At 36.4% G+C, this 17,346-nt stretch overlaps 1 protein-coding gene across 1 annotated transcript in view; it reads right to left on the bottom strand.

Annotated features, from left to right (window-relative positions):
* Nucleotides 1-3,453: 3,453 nt before the first annotated feature.
* Nucleotides 3,454-17,346, bottom strand: part of ADAM10 (ADAM metallopeptidase domain 10) — a 153,620-nt gene continuing 139,727 nt past the window's right edge. Inside the window, exons 15-16 of the mRNA XM_011983181.1 lie at nt 7,677-7,803; nt 3,454-5,707 (exon numbers count right to left, since the gene is read on the bottom strand). Of these exons, the coding sequence (XP_011838571.1) occupies nt 5,613-5,707; nt 7,677-7,803 (222 nt within the window). The 3' untranslated portion in view covers nt 3,454-5,612. The remainder of the gene's footprint in view (nt 5,708-7,676; nt 7,804-17,346) is intronic.

Here is a 17,346-nt window from a genome sequence, read left to right on the forward strand (position 1 = left end):
GTTTCAATTTGCATCTCTAAAAGGGGTCTTTAAAAAAAAGTAACAATACCATCATCACACCCAAAGATAATTAAAAACCTTAATATCAAATATCCACTTTTCACATTTTTCCAATGGTCTCAACAGTTTGTTCAAATCAGTATGCAAATTAAGTCCATAAATTGTCTTGATAGATATATCTCTTAAAGTCTCCTTTAACCCATCGTTGTCTTTTCTCTTTGCATTTCTGTTGTTGAAGCAGCAGGGCCATTTGTCTTGCAGTTTTCCAGAGTGTGGATTTTGCTGATTGAGTCCCTTGTATATTATTTGTCCCTCTGTCCCCTTATTTCTAATGAAGGGATAGTTAGATCCGGAGGCTTCATCATGATCAGATGTGACTTTTGGCAGAACTGCTTCACAGGTGGTATATGTCCTTCCATTAGGAGGCACAAAATCTGATTGCTCTCTTGGTGAGGTTAGCAGTCACTGGTGATTATTGTCTAGATCCATTAATTGCTGGGGGGTAAACTGGTGATATCCTAATTCTATCATTTCTCTTATCACCTGGAATGTCTTTAAAAGCATATCCCAACGGTGACTATAATTCTGTCCACTACCATTATTAACTCATGGAGTTCAACATAATCCTATGAGTTTCAATCTCTTGCAGATACTATCCTTGCCGATGCTAAAGTTATCTCAGCTTTGGCCAGTGGTAACTTCTAAGGTGCCTCCTGAATCTTTCTGATCTGGTACAAAAGAACGTTTCCCAGGCTCTCCTTGTACATTTCTTTCTTACAGGGGAATTAGTGATTTATCCAAAGGAGTCTGCTTCCCTTGAAGAAAAATGGTACTCAGAGACCACAATTAGGGCACTCAATTTGACTTTCATTTGAATTATGTCTAAAGCTAATCAACTTAATTAAGCATGAGTCTTCTATTACTGTTTCCAACAAATTCATGTGGCTGCATATATGTGGATTTCTAAGGATGGGACTCTGATTTTTTAATATATATATATATTTTAATTGTGGGAGTATAACTTGGTACATCTATCTGGGAGACAGTACCATCATTTTTATCAATGACCCTCAAAAAACCTTTACCCCAACAATTCCACTTTTAGGAATTAATTTTATTATTAGGCTGAGCATTTTCCTAAGAATCGTCTAAAATTCTTTAGAATTGTTTAAAATAATAAATAATGTGGAACCTAAATGTCCAAACAACGGGAAATTGGTTAATTAAAACATACAATGCATCCATATAAATATTCACAGTAACTAATGTGATATACAATATCAATGTACTGTCAAATAAGAAAGGTGGGTTACAAAAGTGTGCATATTGTTTTTGTCACACACATGGAAAAAAGTCACGAAGGCCAGATACCCATTTTTTCTTGCTCTGTCACCCAGGCTAAAGTGCAATGGCGCAATCGTGGCTCACTGCAGCCTCTGCTTCCTGGGTTCAGAAATCTCCTGCCTCTGCCTCCTGAGTAGTTGGGATTACAGGCATGTGTCACCACGCCCAGCTGCATTTTTAGTAGAGACAGGGTTTCACCATGTTGGCCAGGCTGGTCTCGAACTCCTGACCTCAAGTGATCCACCCGCCTCGGCCTCCCAAAGTGCTGGGATTACAGGTGTGAGCCACCGCGCCCAGCCCTGCCAGGTACCCAAATCTTAACAGTGCAAACTACACCATTCTCTTGTGTTCCCACTGCTGGTTTAGGATTTGACTTCCCTGGGTCTCCCAAATCCATAGTACTCCTTCATCTGCTTCCAAGTTCCCAAAATTTTGTTCTTGTTCAATTCACCTTGTCCCTGTTGGATTACCCCCACACCCTATCACTTTAGTGTAGATTTCAGGAAAAACCAAAAACTAATCAGTATTTTGCTGAACGCTCCGTTTTACCTAGCATCCTGTTGCTTTTTATAGGACAAGAGATGCTCGGAAGAGCTTATCAATTATAAAATACACGAACTTCTACTGAAAATAGTACATGTATGTATATATCTAAGACACACAAACAATATAGCAATATAAAACAGAAGGGCTAAATTTGCATCCTAATCATATAAAGAGTTGAATACAGAAACAATAGTGAAAAAACTAAACAGGTAATAAAGGGAAAAGTATATCAAATGGAAGTTGTTTTTAATGAAGAACATAACACGAGAGATGCTGAAACTGAAGTTGTCTTCTGTGGGGCAAACCAATCATCTTTCTAGTTTCTAAGAAGGTCAAAGTGGTTTTGGGGAAACTAAAATTTGTTACAACTTTAGTGACTTCTCTAAAGATGAACTGTCCCTGGCAGCTGCTTTAAAACTACATCTGGCTTGCACCCTGGTTTTGGGAGACCTTAACCCTTTAAATATGGATAATGAATATCTCTTCTGGTACTCCTGAAACTGAACTGTCCAGGTTTGTAATGCTTGACACTCTGATACTTTCAATTAGAAATACTTAATAGGAAAATATTCTCATGCACAAGCCCCTGAAATTTCACAGCTGCCAAGGACAGCTTTGAGAAATAATAATAATTAGGTCTTACTACAGGGACAAATACAAGGACTTAGGGTCGAGTAGTTTGCTCAGCTTGGACAAATCAGATTTCACTAAGACTGTGACAAAAACAAAGTACCCAAAGCACAAAGTGTTGAAGACACCTCACAAAACAATACTGATCAGAGAAAGTTGTCATTTACTTAAATAAATGCTTCCCCAAACCACATGACATTGGCTGACACTACAGGGAATGCTAAATCCAGAAGCAGTTAATAAATTTATCTTATTTCTGATTTTGTCTGTGAATTGGTGTCTGAATTTGTAAAACTGGGGAGGGAGAGAGGGAGGGAGAGAGGACGGACTATAAACAGAATTTAAGCATTCGATTGTAAGTAAAAATAACTAATTTATAATTACCCAAATTAATCAATATTGAGTTTCATAAACAACTAAACATAATATACATTTGATGCTCCTAAATTAACAAAGTAATTCACAAAGTATTACATTTTTACTCATTCAACAAGTATAGCTAACCTTGACCGAAAAAAGAATTTGAAGCAGATTACCCCATGCAGGGAACTATTATGGGCTTACAATTCCTTTTCTAGGTAACACTGAAATGTCAATTCTCTCCACATTTGCTATGAACAGAAAAATGCTGGCTCAAAATTCTAAATAGACGTATCATTATACCAGGCTTTTTAAAATAAATGAGGTACTTAGCATTAAAAACTTTGAAAAACACATATAAACAAGACCATAAGTTTTCAAAATGACTCGCCTCTTCCACCAAGACAAGCACTGAATATTAATTAGAAACAACGTAATGCAGTTGAGATTAGTTGGGTGTTAAGATAAAGATAATCTATACTTTTGTAGGAAGAGACAACTGTAAGAAAACCTGCCTTGTGGGAAGCTTCCTGTGATAGTTCTCACAAGTTCAAAGAGTATAGAACCTTCAAGTTGATTTAATCAAGTCTATTTATTAATGCATTTCAAGTTTCAAAAAACCTTACATCTTTGCACAATACTTTATTTTTTGCAATTTTTAGTAAAAATTTCCAAAGTGAACAAAAAAAGATACTGTATAAAACACAGTGGACATTAAAACTGACAGTAGTATTAGATCTCATTTTTCTTGATCCTTTTATTTTACCACATCTTGTTTCGCAGTGGAAAGAGTTCAGTGCATGTATCTCTTTTCAGAAAACATTTAACTTAGACTCAAAATAAAATAGGGCAGTGTATGTACCTGCCAAAACCCTACCACAGGATAACATTACAAGCAAAAAATTTACATGTTCCAAAGTCTACCACTCAAGAAGTTACTAAGAACTCTTGCAGAATAAAAGTCACCATTTTAGAAATGCAAACCCACTTCCAACCTTTGCACAGTCCAAAAACAAAGGCATTTAAATGATTTAAAAGCAATTACATACATATCTACCTACTTGTTTGTTTAGAATTATTTATAGTCTATCTGGGGTTTCATGTACAAAATTTGTCTCTAAATCATGTACAAAAAGCTGTATTTTGAAAAAGTCACCACATACTGTACAAGTTTACAAGGAAGAGATCCCATTATTTTCTCTAGCATTTTTGGCCTTGCTGGCTTGCGTCACATTATGAGAATGATTGTGTAAACCTTATACTCTTAAAAAAAAAAGGAAAAAAAAAAAAACCCAAAACATAGAAATCTTTACAACTTTCTCTAAATTTGCCTCCTATGTGAAGTCAGGAAAATCATAGCTTTACTTCTAATTGAAGTGATGTAGTTGGAAAACAGAAGCAATAAATATGTCACAAGCTTCAGTTTTTGTAATGCCCCTTCTATTTCCTGCATAGCAATAAGCCTGTTAATACATTAAATGTTTTTGCTTTCTCTTTCTTTAAAATGCCAATTATTTACATCTGTTTCAAAAATAAATTTGGAATGGGACATTGTGCTGTTTCACCTTCAATGCTGTTAAAAATTTTAGGAAAAAAAATGTCAGAAGGCCTATCTACAATTTTAACTACTACTTAAGCAAATTACTCATCTTTAGTGGTTACCAATGATCAGTGATGATATGCTGACAAAACTCTTCAAATATTTTGATAAAGACACAGCTCTTCTTTTCCGTATCAGACAGAAAACATAATTAGCATATTTCAGATATATGAAAAACACAAATAAGTAGGCTACAAATAAAAAGAATCATTTCATTGACATAATTTCTATCAAAGCATGAATAAAATTTCACCTATCAATTGAAAAATGGAATTGAATTAGAAAGTTTAAAAGACGTAAGCAGAAACCAGACATCTACATCATGAACTTTGAAGTAGTATATGCTGCTATGTCCAGTTTGCACAACACTTAACTGTGTTCTTCAGCATAGTCACTTGTGCCCGTAGCAGCCATGTGATAAAGAAAAAAATGAGTATCAAAACCAACTCCATCATAAGAAAAAGGTAAATTGATTTTCATTTTAAAACTGCCTGTGTAAAGCATTACAGAATCCTGGACCACTGAATACCACCATTCTCTGTTATCCTGAGTATGTCAATTAAACAGTAATTTTTCATTAAGAGCGGAAAAATTTTATAATACAAAGAAACATCCATATTGCAATTTCTGTTTACAATTGCACACAGAAGTACAGTGTACATAAGAAATACATGTCTGCATATAACAAGGTATGTACATTGGCAAGTGATGTCTCCAATGTTGAGGTGGTCGAGCCTCCTAGCCTTGATTGGCAGTTGAAAAAAATATATGTATTTCAATTTGTGGTAAAAGTTTATTGAGAGCCAAGTTTGCCTGCAAGTGAAGAAAATGCAGCAACGAAGAACAGGGAACACGGGGCACATAATAATATTCTAAGACTTTGTGCCATTAAGTTAAAAATATCTGTTCATAAGAAAATTGGGTTCCTTTTCCACCTCCCACCCCCAAATTGGAATTTTCAGGCTTTAAAATTTAAGTAATTCCACCTGGTCTGAGGACATGATCTCTTGCCATTTTTTCTTCAACTGTTACTTGTGAGGGTTTAGTTTGGAGATGATGACTTAATAGGTTTCTCTTTGGAGTGAAGTTTTCCCATTGTAGGCACTAGGAAGAACCAAGGCAAAAGCTGCAGTTAGCGTCTCATGTGTCCCATTTGATAACTCTCTCGGGGCCGCTGACGCTGGGGTTGCTGAATGGGCTGTGGAGGTCTCCTCCTCTTTAAAGTGCCTGTGAGCCACAAACAAAAGCAAAACAGATTTATTTATCATGAGCTTTTCAATCTTTAAAAGCAAAGCTGCTGTTTCAATAAGAAAGGTTTTAGTTCAGTGCTGGTCCAATAATATGGGCCACCAATGTAATTTAAAATCTTCTGATAGCCATAACAAAAAAGTTTAAAAGGTGAAATAATTTTAATAATATTTTTTATTTTATTTAAATTAACACAGCCAAAGTGTTATTTCAATATGTAATCAATATAAAAAATTACTAACAAAATATTTCATTTTTTATACTAAATCTTCAAACTCTGGCATGTATTTTAATTAAAACAGCACATTTCAATGGAAACTAGCAACATTTCAGTGCTCAACAGCCACACGTATTAGATTAATCTAGATTAATATCACAGATTCTGTGGATGGAATCCATATGAGGGAATTACTAAGTGTCTTTGAGCAAACGCCTTAACCTGAGACTCAGATGCCTACACTGTAAAACAGGGATGACAATTAATGTATATAGCCTGTTGTAAAGATTATATAATTCATATAAAAATGTTTAACGCTTTTTGTGAGAGTTCAATAAATGACAGCTAGTTTTCTAAGCTTTTAAAGGTGCTATTTAAAATGAAATTAATATACACATAAAACGTTTCACTGAGTGAGACAACAATTGGTAACAGTATCTAAAAAGTGTCATGTGGCCCTTAGAACTTCCTTAAATACTAACGTAAGTTCCAGAGTGCTAACTAACATTGTGCATTTAAGAAAAGCAATGACATAAAAATCAAATTTTCTCTAATTCTCACTAAGATACTGTCCTAGCACAACTATTGGCCATCTTGCTCCAGACAGGTAAATGCAGGTGAACAACTGAGGGAAAACAGGGAAAAAGCATAAGAAATCTAGTTTTGAACTACTTTGTGTAAGGTAGTGGATTTGCCTGAGGCAAGACACTTTATGAGAAGTCTGAGAGTGGCAGGAGAGGGAACTGCTGTCATTTATTCTCTCCTGCCGCTGCCCTCAGACAATGTCTGTCCCCACACCTGTAGAGAATAGCTACAAATACCTTGGAGAGGGGGAGGGATAAACAGAGGGGACTAAACAATACGAAGGGTTTATTTCCTATTCTTTTCTCCTTCCAATGCCCACAGCTCATCTAAAGAGGGTCCTTCCTCATGCTATGTCTCCCTGAGAGGAAAAAGGTGGAGACCAGAACTAAAGAGTTGTTTTCAGGAATGGAGAATACTTGACTATGCTTATCTGGTGAATGAATCCTCTACTCTAAGACTTTCCCACAGACTGGGATCTGTATTTCCCCATAAGCATCACCCTGGGGGAAAATAAGCTTATGTGCCAGAAAATATTTCAAGAGCACAAACAGTAAAAACAGTAAGAGAGCTGGGTGCAGTGCACGTGCCCGCAGTCCCAGCTACTTAGGAGGCTCAGGCGGGGAGGATTGCTTGAGCTCTGGATTAAGTACAGCCTGGGCAACATAGTGAAAGAAAGAAAAAGAAAAAGAAGGAAGGGAGGGTGGGAGGAAGGGAAGATGGAAGGGGAGGAAGGACAACAATATGAAAAGCACAACTATTAGAATAGAAAGATCAATAATTTTAAAGTAGTTTACCATAATCATGACAAGATGTTAGAATATACATATATATGTATATGTATGTATAGATGTTAGTTAGAATATATATATGTATATAGATAACCAAGAAAACAAATACCAAGCAAAATTTAAAATTTCTAGTTCTAAATATTCAGACATTCAGATAAATTAGCATTAACTTAGCAGTCACTGGCCAGACCGGATTGACAAAAATCACACAAATATCAACTAAATCATTCATCCAATAATCCCATTCTTAAGGAGAAAGTACTATAACATTAGTTACTAAAGACTCATTTATAATTCAATTCTACCTGCTAAACAATTCTGAGTTACATAAACATGTATCTTACTCAAATATTCTTACCTGGAAGTGGTTTAGGAGGAGGCAACTTTGGATTACTACTTGGAGTGTGAACACTGCATATCTTAATAAATCCAGCCATTAGCATGATCAGAGCAATTCCCATAAGTAATACTGCCCACCAATGAGCCTAGAAATAAACAGATTTTTCCACTGAAAAAAAAAATCTACAAAATATTTTATAATATCTTTTATAGTATTTAAAAGATAGAATAGAACACAGTATATTGTAATTTTTAAAGAACATTTGTTTAGGAGTTGTATACATATGTTAGATATTTGCACATGTATATTGTTTAAATTTAAAAAAAAAGTTTAAAGGAGAAAATGGAAATCACCCATAATTTCATCTCATAGAGGAGACTGCTCAATCTGATTTTTTTCAGTCTCTTTTCTACATATAATGACATTTGTCATACACATGAACACAAATACAAAACTGGGGTCATCTTGCATATAGCTATATTGTATTTTCCCACGTTACTAAATATTTTCTGGTTTATATTTCCTTTGTGTTTTCCCCTCACTCTTTTTTCTCCCTCAAATGGGTAATGTGACAATGCCCTAACAAGGTTTGAGGGAGGCACATCTTACGTAAGAGTGTGCAAACCCAATCATCACACTTATGAACTACAAAAGGATCTCCTCTTACTCTTACAGACTATGTTTTGTTTGCGTTTATACTTTCCATGGCTTAGAAAGCATGTAACTTGCTTTAAATTCTACTAGTGAATAGATTTTAAAATTACTCTTTAACCTATATTGCTTTGTAATTATCAAAGTTAAGACTGAAATTCTATCTCTTTTGAGACACCCTTTTCCTCTTCTATTTCATTTGGAATCTGAGACTCGGACTAGTTATGAAATTACTTTTTATGTACACTAGTTTTCATTACATTATATATAATATCTTTATTTTATTCATTAGTTTATAGATTAACTATCTTTAATTTTAAATATGAAAAGTGGAAGAAGATACATATTTTAGCAGCAGGCAAAGTTCATCCAGTCTTAGAAGAAACCAAAACTTCACTTTTAAACTGAACTATATTAAACAAATCAATTAGCCAAACAGAAAAACCTTCAAAAATTATTGATAAATTTATAGGAAAATTAATGTGTCTAGTCTCAAATTATATTTTGCAATTCCAAATATTCAAACTTTGTTTTAAGACATGTACTAATAAACATCATACAAAATATTTACAACTTTAAAACTGAACCTTTACATTTATTTAACACAGATCATTGTAACACATATATAGTTACTACTGATTGTTTCTATGACTTAGGGACTTAAACTGGGTACCATTTCTACACCGTTTACTTTTTTCAGCAGTCTTTATGTAATTAAAGTAATACTAATGCTAATTTTAGCATTAATGAGAGTAATGCTAAAATTAAAAGGCACGTTGTGGCAAAATATCCCAAGCCACTTTTTCTGTGTGTACATAAAGGCTTTCCTACTTTCTAAAAATTTGTTTTATTTTGAACTCAAACTTAAAGAAAAGTTGCAAGTACAATTCAAAAACCTTTTAAAAACCTGAGGCCAGGCACGGTGGCTCCCAGCACTTTGGGAGGCTGGGGCGGGTGGATCACCTGAGGTCAGGAGTTCAAGACCAGCCGGGCCAACATGGTGAAACCCGGTCTCTACTAAAAACACAGAAATTAGCCAGGCATGATGGCGGGTGCCTGTAATCCCAGCTACTTAGGAGGCTGAGCAGGGAGAATCGCTTGAACCCGGATGGCAGAGGTTGCAGTGAGCCAAGACTGCGCCACTGCACTCCAGCCTGGGTCACAGAATGAGACTCCACCTCAAACAAACAAACAAACAAAAACAAAAACCTTTTAAAAATCTGGAAGCACCTCAGAGTAAGTTGCTAGCACCATGCTGTTACTCCTGAACATTTTAGCATATAATTTCTACAACATAAGGGTGGCTTCGTGGCTTCCTAGATAACAAGACAATCACCAAAATCAGGAAATCAGGGCTGATATATTACTACCATTTAATCCTCAGACCCCATTCAGGTTTTGCCATTTGTCCCAATACCATCCAGTTCAGAATCGTGTGCTATATTTAGCCACCATGTTTCTTTACTCTCCTTTCATTTGGAAATATTCCAGTCTTTCCTTGTTTTTTATGACCTTGATACTTTTGAAGATTACAGGGCAGTTATTTTGTATGGGAATGTCCTTCAATTTGGGTTTCTCTGGTGTTTCTTTGTGATCAAATTCAGGTCACACATCTTTGGTAAGAATATCACAGATGCTGTGTTCTCGCTGCAGCCTATCAGGTAACACGTGATTTTTATTTCATTACTGCTGATGTTAACTTTATCACTGGATTAAGGTGTTATCTGCCAAATTTTACCATGATTCTTGTTTCTCTTTTGTAGACAATGAATATTTTGGAGGGACGTAATTTGGAAGTATGTAAATATCCTGTTCTTCATCAAACTTTCAATGTATTCATTTACTTATTCCCTCATGGTTTTCTATTTTATATACATATAATCAGTTACTGACATTATTGTGTTTTTTGAACATGTCCTCATCATTCTTTGAGCCCTTTCTTACTTTCTGGCTGAACAAGAAGTTCCAGGTTTATCTTGTTCTTTTCCTACCCCAGCCTTGGAATCTGCCATTTCCCCAAAAAGCCCTGGTTTCTTTTAGTCCTAACCCTCCTATGTAGACACCTTCCTCATCCTACTTGCACTCTTGACATCTCATGCCAGTCATTCCTCCACAGGGGTGCACTTCTCACTCTGCTTGGGCTCTGAAACCCCATACTGGTAGTCTTCCCCATCCCACACCTTCTGAACCTGGTCAGGTTCCAACACTCTGCTCTGTGCAAGTGAGTTTGGCGTGGATGCCTACCTTGCTTGGGCTCACCTAATGGCTTTAGGAATTAACTGCTTCAAAAAAAGGAGAGGGAACAAAAAAGGGAAAGAGATATATACATACATACATACACACGCACACACACACACACACACACTTATATATTTATTCAATTTTAAAATCAAACTTGGAATGATTTACACTTGAGTGTCATTTCTCAGTCTTGTTTAATTCTCAGATTAGATTTCTGTACAGAAGAGTCCCACAAACACCTTCCTTCTCTTTATTTTCATGTTTATTGTTCAATCTGTAAAAACTGTATCATGGTTGTCCCTCACATTGCTTGTTATTGCAAGGACTGCAAACTAGAAAGCTTACATGGCAGGTAAGGTGGAATGCAATTCAACCTTACTGCTTAAAGATCTCATTTTTCAAGAGAAGCAATATATTGGAATTTTTATTTAAAATCTATTTTTAAATGCTGGCAAACTTGTGAGAAATTTCTTAAAACAATGTGTAGACTGTAAAAAACATGCTGACAGGGCTGAATCTGCCTTGGAAATTAAAACTTTACAATCTACTTTTTAAAAGCCACTTCTTGAGACTGTCAGATTTTTTTTTTTTCCTATAAAAATCATGTTCAGAGTTCTGTTCTCCTTGTTAGTCTTTAGGATGATGTTCCCATTCCTTTATTATATAGATATTCCATAGACTCCTATTGTTTTTTGTTTTTATTCATCCTCAAATAACAGACCTGCTACTTATCGTAAGACAGGGTAGAAGGCCACTCTCAGTCTGTCAAAACAGTATGGGACCATTTTGAGTAATGCAGTTTAGCATCTCTGGCCCCCATCCATCAAATGCCTGTAGAGCCCCTTCAGTTACTTTGACAACAACCGTACATTTCCAAACACCTGGTGGGGAAGTAGCAACACCTCTAATGTGAGCCAATCCATGAGTGCAAAGGCTTAAGAGTTTTCCTACTAGCTTTCTCAGGTTGATGGGCAAGTTGGGTACAGGAGATACAGATCTATTCCTAAAGTCATTATCATCTTGAATATATTTCCTTCCTTCATCTTTACTTTCATTTTTATGAAAATATGGCCATCAGTGTTATGGCTACCTAAAATATGGAACTGACCATGTTACTCCTTTGTGTCAAACCCTTCTTTGAATGCTTCCCACCAAAGATTTCCAAGACAGACCATTATGTAGGAGACAGGAAAAACAGCAAAAGCAAAAACTTGAGCACATGATAAAGTACAGCAAAGTGTATATGATTCCACCTTTTTAAAAAGTATATATCCTTAGAGTGGTATAGACAGTTTCGAAGAATACACAAGAAATCCATCCTGGAAAGACCGGGGGTCCGGGGGGAAAGGCCTACTTTTGAATGTATTACTTTGTCAATTAAAGAAAGAATAATCAAACTTTTCAAAAGAAAAAAAGCAGAAAAAAATGTTTGTTTTGCAAAATTCATACTTCTGTGACTTTTTCACAGGCTCTATCCCCATAAAATATTTCTGTACTCTCTACTTCTACTAATTCTTAAGAACTTAGCTTGGCCAGGCATGGTGGCTCATGTCTGTAATCCTAGCACTGTGGGAAGCTGGGGCGGGTGGATCACCTGAGGTCAGGTGTTCAAGACCAGCCTGGCCAACATGGTGAAACCCCATCCATACTAAAATACAAAAATTAGCCAAGCCTGATGGCAGGTGCCTGTAATCCCAGCTACTTGGGAAGCTGAGACAGGAGAACCGCTTGAACCTGGGAGATGGTGGTTGCAGTGAGCTGAGATTACACCACTGCACTCCAGCCTAGGTGGCTGAGTGAGACTCCATTTCAAAAATAAATAAAAAAAGAACTTAGTTCTGGCATTACCGCCTTAAAGGCTTTTCCTAATAGGTTCTCCTAGTTCTGTGAAAACAGCATACAGACTGAAGATACGTTTCTCTGGCCTGTGTTCTCTATCCCAAACTGACCTGTGAGCTCCCTGGACTTATATCCTATTACCTCAGTACCTAGCCAACAAACACAATACCTGTTGAACTAGTTATTACAAGCAAGTCAGTATTTAAATACTGACCTTGAAACATATCTAAAAGCTCATTTATTATTTCTAGATTGCCTACACATACAAATAATGTGACAAGGCCATTACAACAGAGATAGGACAGTAAAACTGGTTTGGATATATTTAATGATAGTCTTTTTAGTACCTGCACACTTTGTTTTTTTTTTTTTGTTTTGTTTTCTTTTAAAAGACAGAGTCTTGCTCTGTCGCCCAGGCTGGAATGCAATGGTGCAATCACGGCTCACTGCAGCCTTGCCCTCCTGGGCTGTGGTGATCTTCCTGAGTAGCTGGGACTACAAGGTACATGCTGCCACACCCTGCAAATTCATTTATTTATTTATTTGCGTACACAGGGTCTTGCTAGGTTGTCCACGTCGGTCTTCAACTGCTGTTCTCCAGCAATTCTCCCTCCTCAACCTCCCAAAGTGCTAAGATTAAAGGTATAAGCTACCGTACCTGGCCTATAGATTTAAATAAAGCACCATAGAAGTCCACACTGTGGCAGTAAAGAGAGGCAGACTGGAGACAGAAAGCCCAGATTTAATAGAGGTTAAAACTGTAGAAAACAAAGGTAAAAAGAACCTAGTCCCAGTTCAGATCAACAGATATATAATAAAATATGGCACTCAAGCCCTTGAGAACTTCCAGTTCCTTCTAGCACAGTATTCCTGGCTTTCTTCTAAATTTTTTCAGGTAACTATGTATCACAAGCCCAATGCTCGAGATGTTTTAGTGGCAATGATAGTAGCTTTTGTGAATTTAGCGTGTGGTGAAATGGAACATGGCAACAGACAGAAGATAGCAAGAAAAACTAAACAAAACAACAGTGTATCTGAAAACATGAGTAAGTACGGCCACCTTTGATAGTTTTTCTTTTTAAAAGAGAATTAGTTAAATGCTAAATTGCATGCTATCTCCTTTAAACATACTATAAAATCAGGGAAAGGAATACTAACGAGGCTAGTAAATGTAAAATATGCATTTCTCTCAAAAGAAAAGATCACAAATTGCCCACCTGTTAGTCTGAATGAAAGGGGAGCTGTCATTCATTCAGTGAACAGTTACTGAGTGTAAACTGAGTGCCAGGGTCTTATATCTCAGAGATAAGGGTGTTAAGCAAAACTTTAGGGACAAAGAGAAGACATCCAACCATTTTTCAAAAACTTAAGAAGGTTTTCAACTCAGAAAATAATTCTACATAAGAAACAGAGAGATGATGTTTAATACAGGCACTTAAACATAGCCAATAATAAAGTAAAAAGTCAAAATTAAAGTCTAATTTATTATGTCTTAATTACAATAGTATTTAATATGATAATCTAAATATAAACAAAAAGAAAAAAAACCTGTATGGTAACAAAACGATAAAGCAAGTATCATCTAAAAAAAGTGCACGAGCGAGGACAGGGAACACATGCACTCAAGTCTCTTCAGACATAAGATAATCTACTGTTCTTAAAGACCTCTAGAAAGTCAACCATACACTCCTTTCAATGAATACTCCAGTGATGAACAATGCTCACTCTCAGCAAATGCATTCTTGAGTTCCTTGTCATGATACTGATTATGTCATCCCTATAGGGGCAGTCCGGACTTTGACCATATACTCCTCCTATCCTTCAAACTCCCACCACCACCACTAGCAGCAGCAGCAACAGCAATCTGCCAAGCAGAAAGCAACTTGCTGCTAAACTTTTGGTTACTTCAAGCTCAGCGAGGGCAAGTAAGATAAAATCTCACTAACAGGAACCCGAAAACATTCCAGTTTCAAAGTTAATATGCACAATTTTTATTCTTTTCCATATAAATTATTACATTTGAGAAATCTGCTTCACTCATCTAGCAGATGTATACTGTGTCCTCACTATATGCTAAAAACCCTCCAATAATATTATATCTTTGTTGTTAAAGTTTCATAAGTGCTATGCTATCTATGTGGCCTGTTCCACAAAGCAATGAAAACCACCTTCTATTTTCAACATATCAGGATGACAAAATGGAAAATTTCTGTTACAAGTCTTTTTAAAAAGGAGTCATCATATCGCAGAGACTGAAAAAAAGGCAGACAAACTATTAGCATGCACCCTCAACCACTGACTCAGTGGGTCTGGAATGGAACCTGAGAATTTGCATTTCTATGAAGTTCCCAGGGGATGCTGATGCTACTTCTCAGGCCTACACTTTGAGATCATCGCTCTCAATCAGGAGTTGGCAAATATTTCCCATAAAAGCCCAGATAAACATTTTAGGTTTGGTGGGGTCATACAGTCACTGTTGCAGCCACTCAAAGTGCCAAAGCAGCCACAGACAATGTGTAAACAAATAGGTGTGGCCATGGTACAATAAAATGTTATTTAACAATACAGAAATTTGAATTTCATATGACTTTTAAAAGACTGTTATTTTGATAATTTAAAATTTTTTTTTCAATCATTTAAAAACGTAAAAACTGTTCTTAGCTTCTGAGCCACACAGAAATTGGCCTGGGCTGGATTTGGCCCATGGGCCATAGTTCGCCAACCCCCGTTCTAGATGAGTGGTTCTTAACCCTGGCTCTTCATCAGAATTAACTGGAGAGTTTTGAAAGACCCAGATACTTAAACCCAAGAGATTCTGATTTAATTAGTCCAAACCCCAGGGTGATTCTGGTATACAACCAGGATTGAGAACTACTGCTATTAATCAATATTTTCCCAAATGACATCTAAGGATATTTACGACTTAAGTCTTTTCACGATAAAAGGTTCTAGGGTTAGGTAAGTTTGGAAAATGAAGTTTAAAATATTTATTTATTGCAGGACTTCTTATAATCTTCTCACGAATCTCCAAGAAAGGTCTATAGTATGGAGCAGTGTTTTCCAGATTCATTTGACCATTGAAGCCTTAGAACATCTAATGGGACTAGTGTTCTGTTAAGCATTTGGGAAACAGTGCTCTAAATCTTTCATTCATAAAGAATACCAGACACTTAATACTTAGATGCATAAAATTATAGCAAAATATGACAGTGGAAATTATTTTTAAAATGAGAAGGTGTTTGACTCTTGAAAAACTAGCAATAAAAAAATACAAACTCCTGATAAATCCATACAAATTAAAAAGAAAAATGTCACAAAATTATCAGGCAATGATTTTTAAAAGGAGGGGAAACACAACAATAAATTTTAAAAATAAAAGTCAAGGGAAGAGGTGGTTTTCTACAATGTCAAACCTAACATGAAAGATACAGAAAATCAGAACACATCAACTATAGAAGAAACTGGAAATGAATTACCACTGCCCTCAATCCCTAATTAAAGAAAAGGAGATGCCGAAACAAGGTCTCAACAGATTCACTGATGAATGCTCTTAAACGTTTCAAGAATTAGATGACTCTTTGATAAATCCAAAGGATGTTTATCATTTTCTCCTGTCCAGACACACATCAGGCACTCAGCAAATACAGTAAATGTATTTGGAAAAATCAAAACATAGTTGTCAACACAAAAAAGAAAGTATCGTTTCCATGGTACCAGTAGCAGCAGTCAATAACCCATGCACTGAAGTTCTAAATTGTTAAAGTTCCTCTTTTTTTTTTTTGAGACGGAGTCTCACGCTGTCGCAGTGGCACGATCACGGCTCACTGCAAGCTCCGCCTCCCGGGTTCACGCCATTCTCCTGCCTCAGGCTCCTGAGTAGCTGGGACTACAGGCGCCCGCCACCGCGCCCGGCTAATTTTTTGTATTTTTAGTAGAGACGGGGTTTCACCGTGGTCTCAATCTCCTGACCTTGTGATCCGCCCACCTCGGCCTCTCAAAGTGCTGGGATTACAGGCGTGAGCCACTGCGCCCGGCCGTTACAGTTCTTCTTACTCTACCCTGCATGAGGAGAAAAGCTGCCATAGTGTACCACAGAAAGAAGACAAAAGGCCACCAGGCACCACTGGAAAGGAAAGTAGTGAAACTAACCCCTCACTTCTTTCACAGCTTCTTACACCACAGCATCCTGATAATCTGTATTACTAACTGCAAGGGCACTTCGCTAACATGATAAACCCTGGTATGCAAGTAAACTATGCACATAAGCAAATGAGACAAGTAACTTGCAAAGAAGTGGATGTTTATTATCTTACTGCTTGATGTGGTTAATGCCCACAAATGCACCAACAGCCTAGCGGTATTCTTCACACATTATGAGCATGCTATTCGAAAGACTGGCATATGACTGTCAACGATGATATAAAATAAAGATATGTTCTACCCTACACACACTTAAAGTCAATGTCTATAAACGTGAAAGTGTCTGATTAATTAGTTCTAGAGCACAAGAAAAGACTTCATGTTGCCAATTCATTGTGAAACATTTCATTAATCCTCACATCTACAATATGAGGAGAAAAGGTCTTAAAAATCCTTAGAAGATCATGTCTATTAGATCTTTTTAAAGTGAAAATAAATGAGCACTTGAAATTCTAAATAATGTAAAGAGTCAAAATTAGAGCTAACAGAGAAAACTGAAAACATACTATGTTTAGATGATATGATTTAGTACCCCAAAAATCCAAAGTATCTAGCACAATATATACTCAGTAGAACGTAATTCTGAGATCCCCTTTCCTTTTCTGCATACACTGTCCTCTATAGTAGACAAGTATACCAAATTTCACCTTTTCTTATTAGATATAATCAGGGAAAAAAAAAAAAAAGCTGAGTTGAAAATAAAGAAGGGCCAAGAAAGGTAAGTTGCTTGAAGTCACAGAATTGATAAATGCCAGAA

Source organism: Mandrillus leucophaeus, unplaced genomic scaffold, assembly GCF_000951045.1.
Source record: "Mandrillus leucophaeus isolate KB7577 unplaced genomic scaffold, Mleu.le_1.0 Scaffold247, whole genome shotgun sequence".
Classification (NCBI taxonomy): domain Eukaryota; kingdom Metazoa; phylum Chordata; class Mammalia; order Primates; family Cercopithecidae; genus Mandrillus; species Mandrillus leucophaeus.